Source organism: Myxine glutinosa, chromosome 12 (assembly GCF_964187855.1).
Source record: "Myxine glutinosa chromosome 12, kmMyxGlut1.1, whole genome shotgun sequence".
NCBI lineage: Eukaryota > Metazoa > Chordata > Myxini > Myxiniformes > Myxinidae > Myxine > Myxine glutinosa.
Window position 1 is genome coordinate 75,455,452 of NC_136272.1, and position 24,760 is coordinate 75,480,211.

Below are 24,760 nucleotides of genomic sequence, written 5' to 3' on the forward strand. Positions count from 1 at the left end.
AAGGGGCTCCTTGTCAGCTCCTCGTCAGGGGCGGAGCCGGTAACCCCCCCGCACGCACCCAATGAGAAGCAACGTGCCGATTCCACGAGGCGGAGCTGACGAGCTGAGGGCGTGTCACTCCCCGCCGGATATACGCGGCCACGTAGCGGACGTGAGGTGAGATGCGCCCCCAGCTGGAGAAAGAAGGACCTGCGAGCGCTGAAACAGATGCGCCTGAGTTTGGAGAGGCCTGAGAAAGACCCGCCTGAGAAAGAACGTCACCTCTGAGCGCTGCGACGAGACCTCCCCGCATCTCTGGACCGGACCGAGTCGACCCTGTCCTTGAGCCAAGGTGCACCTGGAGCCATCGCTACCTTGCCTTTCCTAGCCATCAATCCCCGTGTGAGTCAGCTTTGTCCCGTTTATCTGTCGTCTGTTGGGAATAATATAAGATTGTGTCTAAGTGCTTGTCTTTCTATGTTGTACCTCTCGTCCCTGTAATCTGACCTTCCGTAACGAATATAATCTCCTCCGGAGGTCTTGAGAACCGTATCCCTGGTGTCGTCATTTTATAACCCAGCCGGGTGTCTTCTTTTTCCTTATTGATCCAGCGTAGCGCGACTTCGTCAACGTCGAGTACAATCGGGTAATTTGTGCGGACACGACGGCCATTCCGCTCGGCCCACCTTAACATCAAAGTCGTGTCTGTAACAATATATATATATATATATATATATATATATATATTAATAATAATAATAATAATAATAATACATTTATTTTATATAGCGCTTTTCAAGAAGCCCAAAGACGCTTTGACAGATTACAAAAAACAAGTGCAAAAAGACAAAAATCAATAGGTAAATAATCAAAGGAGAAGGAGAAGAGACAGTCAGGAGTTAAATGCTGTGGGTTAAATGTTGAATGCAGTGTTGAACAGGTGGGTCTTGAGTGATGTTTTGAATGTGGTGAGAGGAGGAGTCTCTGATGGTGTGAGGTAGTGAGTTCCAGAGGGTGGGAGCAGCGATGGAGAAGGCCCTGTCCCCCCAGGATCTGAATTTGGTCGGGGGTTAGGAGGTTGGTACCAGCAGAGCGGAGGTTGCGGGTGGGAGTGTGTCTGGAGAGGAGGTCAGTCATGTAGGATAGGGCCAGGTTATGGAGGGCTTTGTAGGTCAAGAGGAGGATTTTGTACTGGATTCTCTGGGGGATGGGGAGCCAGTGAAGCTTGTAAAGGACGGGGGTGATGTGGTCACGGGTCCGGGAATGGGTGAGTAGACGGGCAGCGGAGTTCTGAATGTATTGGAGTTTATTGATGATTATTGAGGGTGAACCAAAGAGGCGGCTGTTGCAGTAGTCCAGACGGGAGGTAATGAAGGCGTGGATGAAGGCGTGGATATATATATATGTATATATGTATATACAGTCATACCCCGTTTTACGCCATTTCGACCTACGTCAAATCCGACTTTACGCCACTTCTAGAGTAAATTTCAGTTCAGCGAACGTCATTATGTGCGGCTTTACGTCACTCCTGCGGACGGGAAAAAAAAAATCCTTAAAAATATATTTAAAATAAATAAAATAGTACATAAATTAACAATAAAAGAAGCTAAAAAAACAATTTAAAATACAATAAAAAGCACATTAAAAATATATTAAAATATACGTACAGTATACTGTATGTACGCGCAGCTGCTGGTTCTCATTCAAAACAGAGGCGACGTACAGTATTCCTTTACTGTGTCTGTGTTAGCCATGGGTCCTAAGAAGGATAATGCTGGTGTTTCCAAGCGTAATGTGGTTACGATGGAAGATAAGTTAAATCTGATTAAAAAGTATGAAAAAGGTGAAAAAGTGTCGGTGATAGCGCATAGACCTTATCGCGAATCGGAACCGCAATGCGTCATAGGATCGGAAAGGGGCAATAGCGCCGCCGGCGGTCGCTGTCACTTTGACAGACTGCTTGTTTACATTGACACACCACGTGATCCCTACCACTTTCAACTACTTTTAGGACTTTTTTACTGTGACAAATTAACTGTGAACTGTGATCAGCTCATGAGCCAGTATTTGCAAGCCAAGGACACCGTCGCAATACTGAAAGCCGCCATTGCAGTATGTAACAAGAAGCTTACTGTTTCGGACATAGCAAACTGTGATGAACTTGTGAAACTTTATACAGGTTTACCTAGTTATGACCTGTTTAAGTGGTTATTAGCAGAAGTATCCCCTCATGCACAGAATCTTCATTATTATAAGGGGAAATTATCAATGGAAGACAAGACCTGGCAAATAAACAATACTACAAAACTCGGAGTTAAGCGATCTCAATCTTTAGAGGATCAACTACTCATGACACTCATGAAGCTTCGGCTTAATCTTCGCGAGGAGAACCTCGTATTTCGCTTTGGATTAGGACAAAGCACCGTCTCCCAAGTTTTGTTCGCAAGTGTACAGCCAATATAAGTCAAGACCTACTCTCAAGTGCCTTGTTGGTATTACACCTAGCGGAACAATTTCATACATTTCCATACCTACAGGAGGAAACACGTCGGACAAAAAAATTGTAAAGATGAAGAACATTGTAGACAAATTCCAGCCCTGCGATATTTGTATGGCCGATCGAGGTTTCAACATTCAGGAACTGTTCTTGCATAAGCAGGTTGTTTCTCTTCTCCAATGGGAACCCCCCTTTCCCTCAAATATTTCTTTAAATCGCTGGATTTTAATGCCAAAAAACGCTGAATTTCTTTCACATTAGCCATCTTCCTTTCCGTAAACACAGCGTCGATCGTAGACAGACGCTTCCTCTTCTGGGTTCGTGTTTACCTTTGCCCCCTTTTCGATCCCATCATGCTTTGCGGTGGAGCGCCCTCTGTTGATATTTACCGATTCGCGATAAGGTCTATGCCTTAGGGCTGCCACGGTCGATGGTATCGACCATCATTCATGATAGGGAACGTATTCTCGCATACGTCACTGAAAAAGCGCCGCCGGCTAAGACTGCTAAAATGTGTGTTTGTGTTCAGAAGAGACGCCATGTTTAAGGTGAATAACATAATCTTATTAATTTTATTTATTATTCTTTACAAATTCATTTATTAATTGTGTTCATTACTCATTAAAAAATATGACTAAAATGTGTTTTTAGTGTTCTTTAAGGTTTAGCGATAGTTATATACTTTCGCGAGTTATTTACTCTAGTTTTACGGTGTTTGTTTTCATTTTAAGGCATTTTTAAGGCTTTTTTTTTGTTTTGTTTTTGTATACAAGATCGAGGCTCGTGAAAGAGCTAAAAGGCATTACGCCCGGTTTACGTCAAAAACCGAGTTACGTCACAGCTTATGGAACCAATTAATGACGTAGGCCGGGGTATTACTGTATATATATATATATATATATATATATATATATATATATATATATATATATATATATATATATATATATACACATATATACACAACTATGGTAGTCCTGTTAGACATGTTATTATGATGGGGAAGATTGATTCAATGCAAAAGAGCAAACTGATAAATCTGCTGTAGGGAGGCATTAAACCTCCAGAGGTGGTCAGTCTTACAACATACGTGTGCATTCATGGAAATGGTGATCCGCAAAATATATGGGCGTTCAGTTCAGAAGCTTTCCACACACCCATAAAGCTTGGGAACCACTGGATTAATAGACGAGCGTTTGGCATGATCCCAATGAATTGCTACACTTGCGGCTTAAGATTTCAAATGAAAAAAAGAAAACAACTTAAAGCCGACATTGCACAACTTGTTCCAGTATTCACAACCCAGCTGCTGCTAGATGGCCACTCGAAACAGGTATAGGGAACTTCAGATAAAGTATTTTTGCCTCCAAATTGGTACCAAGTTGTTTTCTGCTGACACTGATGATATCCTGAGCTGTATATTGGTTGGGTAGGGGGTGCGAGATCTAATCAGAATTGTCAAATCTAATAATGTCGTTTTGCATTTTTATGTACAGTTGGACACCAACGTTCACAGGGGTACATTCCTGGAAAATGCCGCGAATGTGGAATCTGCAAATGTGGGGGCATTGTTTGAATGGGGATGGGGGGAGGGGGTGGGAGGAGGTGGGGGTTACTAAATGGTCTACGCTCGTGGAAACACTATTACGCATAACAAATCTGGGCACAACATAACAAAAGGGAACAGCAGGAGAAAGGGGAAACACCAACATCAGGGTGGAAGGAGAAAATAGACGGAGACGGACAAACAAGGAATGCAGGTAAAACTAGAACGCCACTCAGTAGAGCGCATACTCCCACCGTGGGTGGCCGCTGCTGAGCCCTATCTTCCAATGGTAAAAAAATTCCTGGATCCGGAATAATATCCTGAGCTTCACCAAAAACTAATCAATTCTTCCTTATCCCAAGGGCAATCATCCCACCAACTTTCATCCAAATCCGTTCAGAACTTTTCCAGATATCTTGTTCACAAACACACGAACACACACACGCACACACACACACACGCACGCACGCACGCACACACATACACACACACACACGGACAGACACGATCGAATGCATTACTCCCTGGCAGGAGTAATGAGGGGTAATGGAGAACTCAAAGGGTGGATAAGATGGATACATAAGCAAACATTTTGGGAGGGTGGGGGGTGCTTTAACAGGTGCAGAAAATATGATTTGGGATTGTCGATGACTTGAGATGGTGTTGAACAGCTGTCTTGAAGAGTGGAGGGAAGAGTGAGATTGAAGAAAGTATGGAAGGTGGTTCCACCATGTGGTATAAAAGATAAATAAATGAGTGGAGGTGAGCAGTGGTTCTGGATTTAGGCAGTTTCAATAGGAGGGGGTTGCTGGTGCACCGTGTGCGTCCTGCAGTTACCTCTGAGGACAAAGTATGGCGAAAGCAGAGGGTGAAAGTCTTGACAAGAGACCACCAGGTTTTATATGAGGGAGACAAGTTTGAAAGCTCATTCTTGAGATTCGACAGATGTTGTTTCCTGGCCACCAGGTTTTATATGTTGGACCACCAGGTTTTGGACTACCATATAAAACCTGGTGGTTACCTGCACACCATCCAGAGAGTAGACACACTTATTCCGAGGTTGTCTTGAGTTGGATTTTCCTACCAGGAGGACAATGCAAGTTGCTTTAAAGTAACTGCCTCACCACAGAATTCAGAGTACCAAGAGTTGGAGAATGGGTAAGATAATTGAAGAGATGTAATCAAGAATCATCTCCTCCCTCCCCACACCATCCTCCATCCCCTCCCTTTGTCTCGCTTTCTCTTTATTTCAGCACCTTGTATCAATGGGCAAAAGGCATTATCTATCTATAATTCCAGTAATCTCTGTGTGTATGTATGTATGTATGTATGTCTGTATGTCTGTGACCGCTGTTTCTCGACAACCACGGGTCCGATATACTTTAAACTTGCCAGGTATATTGCTGGGGACCCGAGGATGTGCCTTTTCAAGGTTTCATATTAATCGGACAAGTAGTTAGCGAGCTATGTCCAAAAAACGATTCAACCAATCAGAGAGCAGCGAGCTATCACGTGTGCCGAACGTGGCGAACAGACTCTGCCTCGGACGGCACATTTGAGAGCGTATTCATTTATTTCACGTTGGCAAACTATGTTGGCGTTAAACTATGTTTTAAAACTAATTAAAACTACTTTGCGATTCTTTCGCTTTCCTGCGCGTTTGTGCACGCTATGGCGATTTCTTTACCAAACTCCGCAAGCCGTTCGCTTTGGACCAAACCATTTCATGTAAATAGAGGGGGGGGATTGTCACCGTACTCGCAAGCCGTTCGCTTTGGACCAAACCATTTCATGTAAATAGAGGGGGGGGATTGTCACCGTACTCGCAAGCCGTTCGCTTTGGACCAAACCATTTCATGTAAATAGAGGGGGGGGATATAATTTTAGATATATATGAAGAGTTCAGATGCAAAAACAGATATATCCATTTTTGCTGAAATGAGAAAATCAAGATTTTCTGCTGTGCATTCCAGGTGAAACCCATCAAAATGACATGGGCTGTATCTTAAAATACGTGGACGCGATCCGGTTTTGGGAGAAAATGATTTGCCTACTGAAACGGAGGTATTGAAACATATACTTCGGTAAACATAGTTCAGTTTCATCAAAAATGGCGTTTATCGGTTTTTGCGCCTGAACTCTTCATATATAGTACGGGCATGCCCTAGTATTATATAAATCCAATTATTAATCCCCTACCGGTTTCCCGAAGGGGGCTATAGGTTTGCTCTCTGTCTGTCTGTCTCTCCGTCTGTCCCACCTGTGGTATTTCAGAATTTTTTTTCCATACCCTTTAACATATTCAACTGGTACATGGCTTCATTATGATAAGTTACAGAACAAATTTGATTTTCAGGGCATTGTGTCAATTTTTCAGTTATGCCCTTTTTGGACTTAGAAAATATCACCTCGGTAGGAGACAAGTATTGCAAAGCAAGTCTCGCTCTTGTTATTATTACATACACAACCATCTTCCAGTCCTGTATCAGAGCAAGGAGCATTGCACCATAACCATGTCACGATCATGTATAAGTCATTAAATCCGGGTTTGCAACTGGCATGACCAGATGTTATTTAAATGTGTGATCAGCGATTGTATTATAGAACTATTTCATGCATTTACTTCTGGGGTAGTGACATCCTGCTGTACCCACCCACTGCATCCCGACCCCCAATCGGCCAATCCCTCCACCTTGACTCACTGGATGGTGTAAGGGTAAGGTGTGCTGGTGGCAAACCACTGCCCTGGAAGTACGAAATATTTCTGAGGGTGTCCTTCGGCAACATTTTTTTATGACCTTTCATCAATTATTGTTGAAAAAGTAAAGAAAATATATGTTATTGTGAAAGTTTGAAATATTTTGTATTCTGAATTTTCTCTCCGATATGTCATCTTGTTTTTGAACTTTCAAAAAAGGTAATAAATCAATAAAAATAAGAAAACAAATAATAAGCTCATGAGAAGTGCCCACATATTGTGTGGTTGTTTTTTGACACTGTGAAAAGCATGTAAACTGATTGTTGATTTGTGCTTGTTGGCTACAGATGAAGGTTGCAGTGTTGTGGTACATTGAAAAGCTATCCAAGCGCATGAAGCCAAATGATTTTGCCAACACAAGTGAGGCTCGCCTGGCGATGTCTCGAATCATAACGTGGACGTCGGAGCCAAAGAGCTTGGATGTGAGAAAGGTACGAGCAGTGACCTTTTACTTACCATATTATCACGCAAATAAGCTGCACCCTTTGGGAAAAAGTGCTCTCGAAATTTCAGGCACGTATAACCCACAAGCCAGCCTTCCTCTTCACATGACCGAGAGATACATGATCTCCATGTATCCAGCACCCAACACGGCTTTGGTATCGATGGGCCATTCAAAATTACGTAAGGCGTTTTTTGCCCAAATCTGACACCCCACCTCCCTGTAAGACTTCAACAGACCCCCCTAAATATTACGCACATAACTCTCAATGAGGACCCCCCTGTCCATTCTCCCCATCCCCCCATTTCATACCTTATTCCCAGGATGCTATTTATCCCATTGCTTTTTCAGTTACTATAAACTATATTTGAGAAAGCAAAGGTGGCACAGTGTACCATCAATAACACCAGGCAGCAGTTGGAATTCCTGTAATGATGTCATCGGACTAATCACTTCGAGTGATGTAAGCGTTTGTAAATATGTTCAATTGCTTTCATTTGTAATTGAGATTTAAGTGTCCGTGGAAATAGCAATAATGGATTAGTCGTCAAAACTGCACCAACAATGTTTTTGTACTTTTGCAATTTACATTTCATTATAATTTTATAAAATTACATATTGTACAGATCTTGGTGATATAAAAACATGATTAAATACAATCTTACAATTTAAAGGATATGAATATACAAATAAAATATAATGTCTTTTCAGGGAAGTGGCGTCACTTTTTCTTCAGGCACCTGTTCCATGGGAAGACGACGTTTAAACGACGCGATTTGCTTTTTTCATTAATGTATTCAATACGTGTATCATTAAATACTTTCATCTTTAAATAACGGGTGCCTGGAACGAAGTTGTCATTGATCGATTTGGCGTTATAACGACATTGGGAACACCGCCCTTCTCCCTGTAGGGGTCTGTAGCACTTGGACATGCACCCCAGAAAATTTACTGGTACCTAAAATACGTTAGCTTTGGAATTAGATGTGCACGTGTATGTAAAATATAAGAAAGTAACTGTAATTATAGATATTACAATTAAACTTGAAAAAAACCGCCTCTTTTTGTGTCTCCTTGAAAATAACTCATCCACAACGTTTTTGAGATATCCTATATATTGTTTTGGGAAGCCTGGTGTTGGCTTAGCGGTTAGGGTGCCGGCTTGGGATCCTCGGATCCTGGATTCGAATCCCGGTCGATCGCTGAATTAACGCCAAGGGGGTTGACTCAGCCTGTCATCCTTCCGAGGTCGGCAAATTTAGTACCAGTTCACTGGTCATTCCCTGTGTGTTGCAAGAGGTGACTATAACAGGGTTGGCGGCAGGAAGGGCATCCGGCCATAAAACATTGCTTCAAAGAGGGGACCACGGTGCCCGAAAAAGGCCAACCCCCGCCCTGTGGGGAAAAATGGCCTATAAAGGTGGTTCTACATTTTGTTTTGGTCCCATCTCTCAATGGTGAAGCATCACCTAAAAATTATAGTATCCGCTTCCAGATCCAGATTCAGATCTTCACCAAAGTTGAATCATTTAGTCCTTGTCACGCATCCAACCCGTCCGCCAATTTTCGTCCGAATCCGTGCATTACTTTTTGGAATATCGTGCGAGATATCATTTTTGGCCCTATCTCTCAATGATGAAGCATCACTTAAAAATTATCCTGGTGTTGGCTTGACGGTTAGGGTGCTGGCTTGATTGAGATCCTAGAATCCTGAGTTTGAATCATGGTCGATGGCTGCATACGAAACGAGAACAACTTAAAAATTCTGGTATCCAGTTTTGCTGAAGGGGATTTAACGATGGCGATGAGAAGTCTTATTATATCACCGAATTTGGCTTGAGACTTGCTCTCAAGTTCAATATTGTTATAACTGCATCCATGAGTAATTTTTTTTTTTTTGTCCATAACTTTTTCCTTTATTGTCTTATTTCAACCAGGCTGCCCAGGCAGTGCTCATATCTCTCTTTGATTTGAACACACCCATGTATACCATGCTGCTCGGAGCTCTCCCTAAAACCTTCCAAGACGCTGCCGCAAAGCTTTTGCACAACTACGTGCGCAGCAACAGCTCCCAGGCAAGCATTGCACTCGGACGATTTTTGGGAAACGTACAGAGTAATCCTGCATGTTGTGCTCGGGATACAAGAACTGGGAAAGATCTTTTGCATGTATCGGACAATGGGAAATAAATATGACCCTTTGAGCGGTTGTGACGTCAGGAATTTTTCGTTGCTAAAAACGTTATTTCGCATTGTCAACCTAACTCGACTTGTTTAAATGAGATATTTACCAAACTCCTCACATTGTCTCTAACTTATGCTTATCAGCCTAGCGTAGTAAAACTTTTTTTCTCGTGGAAGTTTGGACTTATGGGTTAGTTGATTAGGTTGAAAGTTTCCTGGATTTGTGGGATCCCAATCTGTTTCCATTTGTGCTTTCTATTATACTGTTTATAGAACCCAAGTGGAACTGTAGAGAGTCGTATGGCCATTTCTCCTGGGATAAGAAGTCGGTCAAGCCTCATGCATCACAAACTTTCCTCCTTGGATTCTCTGCCTTTGAGGTTTTTCATTCTTTTACTTCACAGTCACATACGCATTATCACATGGGCATGTAACAGCACGTTTCACAACCCTCAATGGCATACAAACACTGATTAATGTATGTGTCTTTTGGGTAAACATTAGTGTATGATTGCATCAATTTTTTACTAATCACTTTTATGCCTCTGCCGACGAAGTTGCCGGACGCATCATGTTTTTGGATTGTCCGTCCAGCTGTCCATCCATCCATCCATCCATCCGTCCGACCATGATAGGTTTTTGTTTTATATTGTCCTGTTCATAGCTAGTTAAGACCAGCCTAAGTTAAGCTTAGGTTAAGACCAGATAAAAGAGATTGAGGGAAGCAACAGATTGACGATATGAAAGTGGTGCGAGAGAAGAGCACAACTCATGACCCACGAGGTTGACACCTCTTAGCCGAATCTTATGCAGCAGAGTGAGATGACGAGCGAGAGTACCTCCCAAATATATTGTTGCGGATCTCAAACGTCGGCCTTCCCCTTACCAAGGGGGGATTAATCCCCTTGTCTTTTATCTAGCCGACACGATCCGGGGCTATTACGTTCCTTCCAGTCAGCGCTGAATAGGGTGGTAGGTCGAATTAGTCCTATTACCTAATTACCAGCCCCTCCCAGGAAGCAAGGAAATAACCCCACCCGAACCACGGTTTTAGTGGACACCGAGCGATAGCGAGCCGCGATTCGGGCCGTTAACAGGAACTAACCCGATTGGAGCGGTTCCTAATCGTGCCACGTTTACCCAATGGAGAAATCACTAAAACGGTCGAATCAAGAGGAAAAGGAAGAACAGATTGGTTTATTAATTATTTACACAGGAAGAAGGAGAAGTACACACTGTGAAGCCTTAAAAACAGTCTTAACTTATCCCCTGGCCAAACGGGCCCGCACACACACACACTCACACGGGGATGTAGAAGGTTGGGGTTGAAGGTCCAGGGATGGCGTCCACAGCTCGCTCCGGTCCCCGACTCGTACCACAAAGAAGATGGTAGACGGCAGGCAAGCTCTCCGCGTGTCGTTGGCACGGGGCGGACAATTATATGGGGAGAGGTGAGTCCGGCTGGGCGGTTATTTCACGGCTTAGCCGCGTACGTAATAAACGAACCGGCTGGCGGTTATACCGGCGGTCTCAGCAAGCCCAAAGCCAAACCCCCAACGAGTTCTTGCAATCAATGCCTTGCAGTGACAGTCCTCTTGATCAAAGCGCAATCGTGCAAGTCCTTTGTAAAGCGCATATACTCCCCCGTCCTTTGTAAAGCGCATATACTCCCCAGTCCTTTGTAATGCGCGAATATCCTCAAGTGCTCATAAACCGCATAAGTCCTCTTACAAAGCCAAGCGCAATTCCTTCAGTCCTGTGGAAGGGATTTGCGTGCGCGATTATATAGCGCCACCCAGCGAATCCCCTGGAATGTGCCCGACGTGCACTGACCACGCCCCTTAGGCCATGCCCACTGAGCCCTGGTTGGTTGTTGGGATTTTATCGGCTACGCCCTTGATGTCTGCTTGACGTGGCCACACCCCCGACCTCGTGCTCCGCCCCCTTTTCAGGCCTTACCTCGTGGCATTTGGGCTGGTTTGAGCATCCTAATGCGAGGGGCAATGGGGTGCAGACTGGATGGGCGCAATGGGGCATGGGGTGCAGACTGGATGGTGCGCAATGGAGTCGATTGGAGGGTGGGCTGTAAAATGAACGGGGCCTACTCTTATTTATTTATTTTACACAACGCAGGTATCACTATTGGAAATGGCCTTATCTCACATATACTATGAAATAACTAACGTTCTAAGGTGGCCTACGTGTTGCATGTGGACTAACTATGAGGGCAAAACCTTTAACCTTTATTAATCAAATATGTACACTTTCTCAGAACCGCAACAATATGCTGTAATAAAATTCCTTCCAAATTAAAGGTGGTTTTCCTAAACCTTTTAGGAACTGTATGTATTGTTTGTTTTTTTTGTTTTTTTAAATAAAATTAGATTATCAGTGATTTTATATTGAAACACGTATTGCATTGTTTATTGTTCTAATCAAATTGCAACATATCCACCACAGTTTATCCTTTTTGGTATTGCCACATATGCCCAAGTTTTCCTTTTTACTGCTATCATATCTGCATGTTAAATGCAACTGCTTTCTTTTGCGAAAGTCTTCGTCCTTTACCTTACTTACCATGAGTAATGTTAATGTGTAATGATGCAAAGTAATGTGTAATGACGTGGAATGAGAAGTCAATAGCGCTCTGTGTGTTTCAGCAGTAACACGGACTTCGACAGCGAGAACATGAACTCTGACGATATTTACAGTTCTCTGCGTGGCGTCACAGAGGCCATTCACAACTTGCGCTTTAACAGCCAGGATGACCTATCAAAACCTCTGAAGTGTAATGATGTGGTGAGTCATGTGTGGAGGGTTTAAGTGAGGTGAAACTATCTATATATTTGAAACTAACATTTTAAATTAAGCTTCCCCCTATAGGATAGGGGAAGGCTCATTGCTGTTGTCGGGTTTGTTTCTGCAATTGGTGCCCCCCAGTTTTAATGGTACCACTTAGTTTCTTAGACCGCTAGGAATACTAAACCACCATTTAGAAAATTATTTTGCTTTTCCTATTTTTTTTTCCCGCACTCCCAATTACCGAAATTTCCAAGCTGTATCTTGGAGCCGGCTGCGGCTTTTGGAATGAAATGTTTCATAACTAATGTGAATAGAAAGTATGTGGGGTTGACATATTTTTGACTTTAAAGAAATTTTTAAGGTTATTACCTACCTAATAGACATTTTAACATTTTTCACCAAAACTTGACTGAGGTTTATCCGTTCAGAACAAAATTGCCCTCTCTCGATAGCTTATTGCAATGGTGCATTTACATTTAAATTACATCATACCCCTCCAGGTTAAAGGTCAAGGTCTTACACCTCCAGGAGGACTGAACCACCATTTAGGTTTTTTTATACCAATGTATGAGGACTTTCACAATGAACTTTTGCACCAATAATGGTAATACCAAGTATGCAAGGTTTGACATAATTGTATTTGACCTTGACCTATTTTTCCAAGTTCATAAACCAGTTATACATATTTTAACATTTCACCAAAGCTCGGTCAAGTTTTGTCCAATCGAAACAAAGTTGACCTCTATAAGCAGCTGACAGCAAGGCTCATTTATGCTTGATTTACATCGTATCCCTCTGGGTTTAAAGGTCAAGATCTTAGACCAATAGGAGTAGTAAGCCTCCATTTCGGTTTTTATCCCTTATTTCTACCAATATCTGAGCTGTATCTCGGATCAGGCTGGGACTTTCGGAATTAAATTTTGCATCAGGAATGGAAATAAAAATTATGCGGAGTTGACAGTTTATTTTGACCTTGGCCTAATTTTTAAGGTCATGACCAAGTTATAGACATTTTAACATTTTTCGCCATAACTCGACTAAGGTTTGTCCGATAGGAAACCCTCTCAATAAACTAGAGCATGGCGCATTTACACTTAATTTACATCATACCCTTCCCAAGTTATAGGTCAAGGTCAAATAGTGGTCTGAAAAAATAAAACACATTTTTTGTCATCGCTCAATTTTGCCAATGTGCAATCTCAAAAAACTTTTTGCCTTCCAAGATGTTCTTGCGGCATAATAGTGGACCTGCTTTGAAATTGTGTAACTGATATTTAATTAGCATCCTTCACCTACTTTTTTTGGACTGTGACCTAATTAACAAAAACACCTTTTTCATCAAAACTTGACCATACCTTTCTTTATCATAACTTCACACAACCACCCCTCCCTCCTCCTCCACCCCCCCCCCCCCCCCCCGCACCCCGCCTCCACACACTCACACGCACACTCACACACTCACACACACACACACACATCTCGTTTTTTCATTTCTGTTCCTCACAATTCTATCTCTCTTTTACACACACACACACACTCACACTCACACTCACACTCACACACACACTCACATACACTCACTCTTACTCACTATCAGACACGCACACCTTACTCCTTATTTACAGTCTGACCCTTACCTCTGACATCTGCTACCATTTAGTCTTCATTTTCTTTCCCAGTTGGTGTCCCATACTTATTTAATATATTGTCATCGTTGTTGTCGATCCTGTAATTGCCACTGCAACACATCCCCAAAACCATCAAGCATGAACACTGTGTGATGTGTACCTGGAACAGTCACTCTGCATCACTTGTTTCTATATTTCATGGTTGTACTGCATGGTTTTGCAAATACAGTCAAACCCCACGGTCCGTGTTTTCGCGTATCTACGTTTACCTTTTGGACACCCTTTCTCTCCCTCCATGCCGATACTCCCACGTATCCGCGAAATATTGAACCACTCCCACTTAAACTCGTTTGGTTTTCAAAAGTTTTTAAACACTTTCATTTTTTGGATAACTATTTTCTTTAATTTAACATTTTTTGTTAAATAAGAAGGGTGATAGATCGTGGTGAAGAAGAATAAAGGGATTCCTGTCAGGGACCCACCTTGCAACCTCTGCCAGGCCACTCCACACACAACAAAACACATGATGGAAGACTGCGCGGTCCTGTCTTCTCTTAGGCAAAATAATTAAATTATATTAGACGTGAGGGAACTATGGGTCGCTCCTGGGAGATCGATCACAGTACTGTGCTGTACTGCACAGGTACTCGAAGCAGAAAAGCGTTATTGATGGTAAATGTTACTTATTTGATCTTATTTTACTCAATTGTTCTAATTTTTATTTTTCAATGTCTTACGTTTTAATTTATTAAAATCCTGGATTTAGGATTTATCAATCCTAATTTTAATTAATTTATTTAAAAAATTTATCCTGGTGTTGGTTTAGCGGCTAGGGTGCCAGCTTAGGATCCGAGGATCCTGGGTTCGAATCCCGGTCGATCGCTGAATTAACGCCAGGGGGGTTGACTCAGCCTGTCATCCTTCCGAGGTCGGCTAATTGAGTACCAGTTCACTGATAATTCCCTGTTTGTCATAAAAGGCGACAAACAGGGTTGGCGGCAGGAAGGGCATCCGGCCGTAAAACATTGCTTCAAAAAGGGGACCAACAAAAACAACAACAACCACGGTGCCCGAAAAAGGCCAACCCCCGCTTTGCGGGGGAAAATGGCCTCTAAAGGTGGGTTTTTTTTTTAACGTTTTAATTTATTAATGATTTTTGTACTTGTACGTTGTGAGACTGGAACGTATTTCATTGATTTGCATGTTAGAAACTGTTCGCCATTTGCGATTTCACCATTCGCGGATTTTTACAGAAACGTACCCCCCGCGGGATGGCGATGTTTTACTGTATTGTCTTTTTGTTAAGCACTGTATTTATTTTACATTCTGGATAACTAGTTCATTTGTTAATTACTTGTTCCCACACTGATTAAAATGTAGTTAACCATTGTAGAATGTAAGGCATGTGGTAAGGGAAGATTTGATGATAGAGGTTTTATTTTTCCAGGGATAGATTGGATCCTGGAACAGGGAAAATACAGGGTAAATGAGGGTTTTCTAAATCTAGTGCAGGATTTCTTTTTTTCAGCCAGTTTGTAGATAAGCCAATGCTGTTGAAGGGGGGAGAGCGGTGTTTTACAGCAACAGAAGCAGTAGATAGATTTAGATGGGTAACTAGGGATGGTGGGGAAACTAGGGCAAGAGGGGTACACATTGGCAGGACAAGTAGGTATCTGATGTATGGATGGGTAATTGTATACATCTCGTACAACCCCCTTCATCACCCACCCTCAGAGGAATTAAGCTGATAAACTAATAGATTAAATTAATATAGCACGGGCATAATGGGCCAAATGACCTCCTCCTTTGTCCAAGTTTGGTATATATTCTTGTTTTGTACATGGTGTTAACTTTTTTCATTGGTTCCCAAATTATATTCAACAATTAAACTCCACCCCTCAACCCCCAACTCAAACACGTCGCTTCTTTCTTCAAAGTTTCACAATGACGCGTAACCTTTCTAGAACCCTCTGGACATACGAATGGCAGACAGCCTGGATAGTTCTGGCCGCTTGGCTCTTGACAACAAGACCTCTCTTCTCAACACGCCCTCACTGCATGAACTGAGCATCCCACGCAGTGGGCTGGTGTCATCTAGTTCTTTGAACACTTTTGGTAAGTCTTTACCTCAGCCACTAAAGGTGGATGGAGGTTATGTTTTCACCCCTGTCTGTTTGTCTGTCTGTTTGTCCGTTTGTTTGTGAACAAGATATCTCAAAAAGTTGTGGACGGGTTCGGACAAAATTTGGCAGATATCTAGCGTATGTGACAAGGAAGAAATTATTTGATTTTGGTGAAGATCCATATTCGGATTCGGCTACTAGAATTTTTAAAGTGATTCTTCTCCATTGAGTGATATGGCTAAAACCAACATATAGCAGGATATCTCAAATAGTTATGGACGGATTTGGACGAAACTTGATAGACGGATTGTGTGTGACACGGAAGAATCGATTCAATTTTGGTGAAGATCCGAATCTGGATCCGGCTAGTAGAATTTTTTAAGTGATTCTTCACCATTGGGAGATCGGGCCAAAAACGATGCAAAGCAGGATATCTCAAAAAGTTGTGGACGGATGATTTTGATTAAATGTGATTCTGTATTGTGATTTTCTGGTCTACTCTAGGATACAAAACGTAAACTGATCACCTGGCGGAGGTATGCTCTCTACTGAGTGCCATTCTAGTTTTTGCATGAGGATAGCTGCATGCTCTTGCAGTAATGTGTTCTTGTGCACTGGGTTTTAATGTCGTTATTGGTCCATGTTTGGAATGTGTAGATTTTCTGCTGGAGGGGGAAGCGGTTGTGGAGCAGCTCAAGGAAATTTCGAGTAATGTCAGTATCGCCCAGCCAGACCAAAAAAGGAGCATTCTTCGGAGTCTCCATAAACTCGCACGTAACAACTCGCTACAACTATGGGATGAGCACTTCAAAAACGTCATGGTTTTGCTTATGGAAATCCTCAATGATAAAGAGGTAAGACAAGACTGTTGCTTTCATTTGCACTTTACAACTACTGCTTGTTCACAGCTTTTGAATGTCATCCTTTTTATTCCCTTAAAAAAAACCAGCAATAATATAAAACTAGAAGCGCACTTTGTAACTGTGTGCAGTTATGTCACGGCCCAAGCCACCCAGCACTTAACCTATCGATGCAAAACTTTAAGTATGTCATCAACTATCTATGGGGATAAACGTTTGATCGGTAAAATGTCATCATTCATGTAGTGTGGCAGCCATATTGGTTTCCAGGTATATATTAAAACAAGACCAAAAGTCTAACAGCGGCGTAGCCGGGCTTGTAAAATATTATAAACCACAAACACACATGATTAGCTTTTTAAACAGTCACTAATGCTGTTTATAACATTAAACAAAGAAATTTGGAGGAATCCCGATATCCGTGAGGTAAGTTTTACTTTCAGAACTGAGCGAAGATCTACTGTAATCTATATACCCCACAAGGGTGGGAGGTGTGCTCATTTACCAAGCAGCTAGCTAGCCACTTGCCAAGCCAGCCGTTCCTTAAGGGTTTTGAATGGAGTGCTTGCTCGAATGCTTTAACCACTTGGCGATCTCTCCACAAGAAACTTGGTAAATGAACACACACCCAATGTTCTTGAGCCCGATCATAGAAAGACTAATCTATATACCCCAAAGAGGAATGACCGTTGCTGCTGCTCTCGAAGTGAGTGGGTGTTTATGCCATAATGACATCATATAAGTAATGACGTAGCATGATGGCTGGACACAAAACTTCTGCTCCTTTAAAATATGTAAGATATATATTTAACCTTCAGTAACGTTGCAGTCACTACAAAGGGATTAGTGTTACGATTAGATTTACTATCATAATAACGTTACGTTATAATTCCGAAAATTATATTATTTTTCAAAAACCGAGGTGAATTCCTTACTTCTGCTTTTACACTGCTTCAATCCATCAACTTTCCATTCACGACATTGGGATTAAAATGTTATGGTTATATTTAATATAATATTATTATTACTATGAAAATGATACTACTGAAACGATACCACTGTATTAAGAATCCTGGGTTTAATTTGGCCGAAGCGGACGGTGAGACGTAACGCCGATGCTTTCGATATTTGATGGTCATTTTAACAATCAGTTTGTGTGTGTTTTGCACTGAATGAGGTATGCTCTCTACTGAGTGCCGTTGGCGATTACGTAAAGGTAGAGCATGGCGATTGTGATATATTACAGGTTCGATGATATGTTCGGCATTAACAACATATAAATCAAAATGGCGGTGTGTGGAGAGTCAGCCGCAGCACCCCCGTAATGACATCAGACGTAATCACATGACCCTGTGAATGAATGAATGAACCCTGTCATGTGACCATATTCTCAGCTCTGATTGATATACATTTGAGGGGACATACATACATACATATACATACATACATACATACATACATACATACATACACACATACATACATACATACATACATACAGACGGACAAACACTGTTTTAGACGGCTCTGCCCGATGGGCTACGCTGTAAAAATTATTTCTCTGAAACCACTTAACCTGTAGATGCGATACTTTACACATACACATATGATCCACTACCCTTGCTGCATATAGTTTGATAATGATGATGCCATCGATCACGTGGCCTGTCAGCCATATTGGATTAAAGGAAAAACCTTTCACATGTTTTCTCTGAAACAGCACAACGAAGATAAATTAAACTTGATGGATGTCATTGACTCCCCATGGGAACATAGTTTAATAAAGATGATGTCTTCAGTCATGTGGTCTGGTAGAGAAAAAAATCTTAGTTTTTCCTTGAATCCAATATTGCTGCTAAACCACGTGACTGATTATGCCATCATTATCATACTGTATACCCCAGTGGTATTGAATTATATGTGTAAAGTGTCGCAACAATAGGCTAATCGGTTTCATAGAGAGTTTTAAAAATATCAGAGACTACGCTAGTACTCTCTATGTAGGGATGTTGCCTTTTTAATTTAGCATAAATTTTTTTATTCACTTGTTTTCCTTCCATCCAATATAGCTGCCATACAATGTGACAAATGACGTTTTTGTTGTATCCCCAATCTCCATGCCAAGTCGATTTCATCAAGTTTCATGTCAATTGGTTGGGTGGTTTGAGAGCAGATGTTTTTTTTAAGGTTTTGGCTTAAATCCAATATGGCTACCAAAACATGTGATCTATGATGTTTATATTATCTATATTATAATAGCCGTAGATGATTCTGTCTGTCTGTTGGGTGTCTGTCCGGGGTGTGGCTTACTCGGTTTGCAGAGTAGCTCCACCCATAGCTCCACCCATTCTGGGAGTGGCTTCATATAATTATAAACAAATATCCACCATTTTATTAACTCGCATAGCTTTGAGGCCTGTTTTGTAGGCCCGTGGTGTCTTGCTCTCTCTCCCAGTTTTATTTCAAATCAAATTCGATATATCATTTCATTTTTCACAGTCGCTGACATAGTTTTAGACTCGGTTGAAAAAAAACGGGAAGAAAATCCAATGAAAGTTGCCGTTTATAGAACGAAATGAATTCTTAAACGCCTGTAACTTCAAGGCCATTGAGTCTCTCTCACGCCTTTATCTCCAATCTAACTCACCATATGATTTCATTTTTATCGATGGTTTTAGACTCGGTGTCAGCAATAATTGAGAACATTCCACACACGCGGGAAAATGCAGAGATATATTTTTTAAAATCGCGTCATGGTGTATCATACACCGCCCAACATGACACCGACGGCAACGTGTCGATATATATTAAAAATTCGCTTTTGCTTTTCCGTTAAGATATATTACTTTTTTGTTTGATGACAGTCATCACAAAAACGTCAACAATGATGCCGACATATATTTCTTCGTTTTTATTTCATTCAACATTATTATCCGGAAGTAAAATATGTTTCAGGAAATTACCGAGAGATATTTCTTCGTTTTTTTAAATTAGTTATGTGCGCATTCACTTTAAATAGGTTTATTTGAAATCTTTAATTTTCCACAATATAAGTTACTTGCCATTTATCATTTGATGATTACGAGACAAATTCCTCTTGAGGATCGTGACAATTCATGCGCTGCGTGGAAACTTCTATTTCCAAAATGAATGAGACGATCGATGAAGAACGCAGACTTGAACAGGATGTAGCAAGAAAGCGAATGAGACGGGCGAACGAGTCCATCGACGAACGTCAATGCAAACTTGCGGGGTCACCCGTGGGAATCCCACGGGCATGGATGTGTGTGACATTTCGACATATTGAGTTAGATGCTGCACATTAATTTTTACAAAATGGTTACTGGCAAGTCATCAGATCCAGAAATGGTGTAATGAACACAATTTATTTACGCGCAAGCACGAAAGCAAGACGGGCCGATTTCCGATTCCGACAGGCGAGACGGGCCGATTTGGAGCAAGAAAAAGAACGAGACGGGAGAAAAACGAGAGAAACGAGACGAGGAAAGCCAATTGGAGAGGCGAGTGAGGAGCGATTGGAGAGGCGAGTGGGGAGCGATTGGAGAGGCGAGTGAGGAGCGACTGGAGAGGCGAGTGAGGAGCGATTGGAGAGGCGAGTGAGAAGCGATTGGAGAGGAGAGTGAGGAGTGATTGGAGGGGAGTGTGAGGAGCGATTGGAGAGGAGTGTGAGGCACGATTGGAGAGGAGTGTGAGGAATTGGAGAGGTGAGGGATTGGAAAGGAGAGGAATGTGAGGGATTGGAGAGGAGAGGAGTGCTAGGTGGAGAGAGGAGAGTGTCAGGTGGAGACAGGAGAGTGTCAGGTGGAGAGGAGTGAGGGGTCACGTATTATGTGAAATAAATAAATTGTGTTCATTACACCATTTCTGGATCTGATGACTTGCCAGTAACCATTTTGTAAAAATGAATGTGCAGCATCTAACTCAATATGTCGAAATGTCACACACATCCATGCCCGTGGGATTCCCACGGGTGACCCCGCGAGTCACACTATAATCCCCATGGATAGTCGATCAGGTGTATGAAGATTTGCATCAATGACTTAAGCAGTTCAGAAGAAATTTTTTCAAGGTTTTTATTTTTCCAGAAGAAAGACACATGAAAGCCCACAGAATCTTGTTTCTCACAGTCTGAGAGTCCTTCAGGTGCTTTTTTGCAAACTCTAAGTGGGCTTTCATGTGTCTTTCACTGAGGAGAGGCTTCCGTCTGGCCACTCTGCCATAAAGCCCAGATCGGTGGAGTGTTGCAGTGATGGTTGTCCTTCTGGAAGTTTCTCCCATCTCCACACATGATCTCTGGAGCTCAGCCAGAGTGACCATCGGGTTCTTGGTCACCTCTCTTACCAAGGCCCTTCTCCCCCGATTGCTCAGTTTGGCCGGGCGACCAGCTCTAGGAAGAGTCCTGGTTGTTCCAAACTTCTTCCATTTAAGAATTATGGAGGCCACTGTGCTCTTGGGAACCTTCAATGCAGCAGAATTTTTTGTCGGGTTCCCCAGATCTGTGCCTCGACAAAATCCGTTCTGAGCTCTGCAGGCAGTTCCTTCGACCTCATGGCTTGGTTTTTGCTCTGATATGCATTGTCAGCTGTGAGACCTTATATAGACGTGTGTGTGCCTTTCCAAATCATGTCCAATCGATTGAATTTTCCACAGGTGGACTCCATTCAAGGTGTAGAAACATCTCAAAGATGAACAAGAGAAATTGGAGGCACCTGAGCTAAATTTGAAGTGTCATAGCAAAGGGTATGAATACTTATGTCAATGTGATATTTCAGTTTTTTCTTTTTAATAAATTTGCAAAACTTTCTAAAATCCTGTTTTCTCTTTGTCATTATGGGGTATTGAGTGTAGATTGATGAGGGAAAAATGAATTTAAATGATTTCAGCATAATATATTGTTACGGATACGGGGACGGCGCTTCCCCTTAGCGAGGGGGGTTAATCCCCCTTTTATTCTCACTGGCCGTTTCCGCTCCTGAAGCCACCCCGCTCCCTCCAGAGAGGCAAGTGGGCAACCTCGTTCGAGACCGCGGACAAGATGTTATTTGCCGAGCGGATTAGCAGCCCGCGGCTCGAACCATTAACAAAAACTAGACCCGATTCTAAACGTTGGCCAAATCGTGCCACAGGTGTTCAATGATGGAAACCTCTAAAACGAACGGATGTGAAGAAAAGAAGGCAGAGTAAGGAAGAACAGGAATTTATTACTAATTACTATTGTACAAAACCAAAGAAACCAAGGAGGAGGAAGGAAACGAAAATTATGACAGAAGGAGAAGACACAGTGCAATACTAGCTTATCTATTCAGGCTTACTTATACCCCAGGGACAAGAAAAACAAAACAAACTCACATACACAAAAGGATGGATGAGGGCAGGAACGAATGGCTGGAAGGGGAGGAAGGTTCAGCTGGACGCAGGAGAACGGCCGGGCCGGGAGTGAGCAGCCGCCGACTCTCCACATCCTCGTTCGTACGGCGGCGTTGCTTCGCGACCGCAGGTCGAACTGCCGTTAAAGCTCAACTCCTTCTCAACTCCTTCTCAACTCAGCTGCGGTGGACTCAGCTGCGGTGGATTCAGCTGCGGTGGATTCAGCTGCGGTGGACTCCTCACTCATCTGCTCGTGGGGGCTTCCTCGGTCATCTGCTCGTGGGGGCTTCCTCGGTCATCTGCTCCAACTGGACTCGCTGCTCCTCCTCAACTGGACTCAGGTGGGGGCTTCGCGTGACGGGTTATATAACCACGCCCTAGAATCTTCTTGAACCTCCCCGAAGTTTCTTTCCTCCGCCCTCTCAGGCCAAACCCCTCATGCTTGGTTGGTTGATCGGGGGCTGGCTCACTCCTCCTTCTCATGACGAGGTGGAGACACGCTTTTCTTCTCCGAGCTGACCACGTGCGTAATGGAGATTGGGGTGAAGAAAACCGCCCAATGCACTGGCACTTCGAAGAGATGATTGGGGGAAACTTGAAAAGGGAACTATCTTATGTCATTTGGTGCAATGCAGAGTCAACTAGTGGGAAATAGAGCCTTAAACTAACATAGAATAAGAAATAACTATAGAGAGGTCTATGATGGCCTACGTGCTTGTACATGGACTAGCTAAGGGGACGACCTTTGACCTTTACACACAAAACGGAGGTATTTACAAGAATTACTACGAGAGGGTCATATTTACAAACAAAGGATTCTCAAATCCGCAACAATATATATACATACACATGGCGGGATTGGTGAAAGCAAATTTGAAGAAGACGTTTTGGTCACAGATATACATACATAACCATATATGTTTGCTCCATTATTATAAGATTGGGTAGTAGGTTGTAGACAGCAACCCCCAGGGTAGTACTCCCGTCCTGAGTTAGGAGTGTTAAAGTGGTGCCTGGACCATCTAAACCTCTCCTTGTCAGGATTTCTGGTCTTACTTACTGTCTCACTCAAACTATAGCTACCGGGTTCGCTTCAATCTCTCTTTCTCGCAAACAAACACCGTACACTTTTCATCATACACTTTTATTCTTTTTTATTTAAGGCCTGGCCTCGAGGGCTATACAGTCCGTGCCTGGAGCCGCCAACATAAAAAACTAGAATGACACTCTTTGGCGCCACAACGTTGACCGATATGCCTCCGCCCACATTATTACATCATTATAATACTTGTACCAAGTTTGATTTAAATCCATTCAGCTGTTCTCAAGTTATCACATTTTTTGCTGGCATGACCTCTGATCTTTTACCTCTTGACCCCAAAATGTAATCAGTTCATGTTTACATCATTATACATGCCGTTACCAAGTTTTAATTTAAATCCCTTCAGCTGTTCACAAGTTATCACATTTATACCTGTCATGACCTCTGAGATTTGGCCTTTGACCTCGGGACCACAAAATCTAATCAGTTAATCTTTACATCATTATGCATATCTGTACCAAGTTTGACTTAGATCACTTCAGCCGTTCTTAAGTTAAATACCTATTACAGACCTTAAGTTAAATACCTATTCTAATCGGTTAACCTTTACATCATTATACAAACCTGTACCTATTTTTAATTACATCACTTTAGCCGTTCTCAAGTTATAGACATATTACAGACTTTAACCTTTGACCTCTTGACCCCAAAATCGAATTGGTTAATCTTTACATCATTATACATATCTGTACCAAGATTGAATTCGATCATTTCAGCCATTCTCAAGTTATATAAATATTAGACTTTGACCTTTGACCTCTTGACCCCAAAATTTAATCAGTTCATCTTTACATCATTCTACATAATTGTACCAAGTTGGACTAAGATCCCTTCAGCCGTTCTCAAGTTACCGCTGTCACGAAAACCTATCACGGATGGACGGATGGACAATCTGAAAACATAATGCCTCCAGCGACTTAGTCGACAGAGGCATAAAAAACAAAAGATACTGAATTCAATAATATAAATACACTCCATGCCGATACCAAAGGCACATTCATTCCAAATTCCTGCCCTTTCAAGTCTCTATTCAGCATAGTCTTTATAAATGAAATAAATGGTTATGATGCCAATCCATATATGTATTTGTGTTTAATGGTTGTGGTGTGACTGTTACAGCCCTCACTGCGCTCCCTGGCCGTATGTGTGCTCCGTGAGCTCCTGCAGCACCAACCAGCACGTTTCAAAAACTATGCGGAACTTACGATTATCAAAATACTGGAGGCACACAAGGACACGCAGAAGGAGGTGAATATGATTTCAAAGATGGCAATGCAGCATATACTCTTTCTTAACCTCGTTTACTCGATCCTTGCTAGCTGAACTACGAGTAACTAAGGGGCCACAAGCTCTCACTTCCTTTTCTCCTTCGTCCTTCCTCTCCCTCTCGACTTGCTTCCATTGAAGGACATGCAAATCGATGCATAGCCACTGGATACCACACCACAC

The 24,760-nt window shown here is 42.3% G+C and overlaps 1 protein-coding gene across 9 annotated transcripts in view; it reads left to right on the top strand.

The window, feature by feature from the left end:
* Positions 1 to 24,760, top strand: part of LOC137415094 (CLIP-associating protein 1) — a 208,179-nt gene that overhangs the window by 164,536 nt on the left and 18,883 nt on the right. For 5 of the 9 annotated variants that reach the window (XM_068100652.2, XM_068100653.2, XM_078766028.1 and 2 more), the window contains 7 exons: positions 7,071 to 7,214; positions 9,163 to 9,300; positions 9,682 to 9,788; positions 12,069 to 12,207; positions 15,803 to 15,953; positions 16,619 to 16,815; positions 24,431 to 24,559. In XM_068100652.2, the coding sequence (XP_067956753.2) occupies positions 7,071 to 7,214; positions 9,163 to 9,300; positions 9,682 to 9,788; positions 12,069 to 12,207; positions 15,803 to 15,953; positions 16,619 to 16,815; positions 24,431 to 24,559 (1,005 nt within the window). The remainder of the gene's footprint in view (positions 1 to 7,070; positions 7,215 to 9,162; positions 9,301 to 9,681; positions 9,789 to 12,068; positions 12,208 to 15,802; positions 15,954 to 16,618; positions 16,816 to 24,430; positions 24,560 to 24,760) is intronic. The other 4 variants (XM_078766027.1, XM_068100654.2, XM_078766031.1 and 1 more) reach the window with 1 other exon arrangement.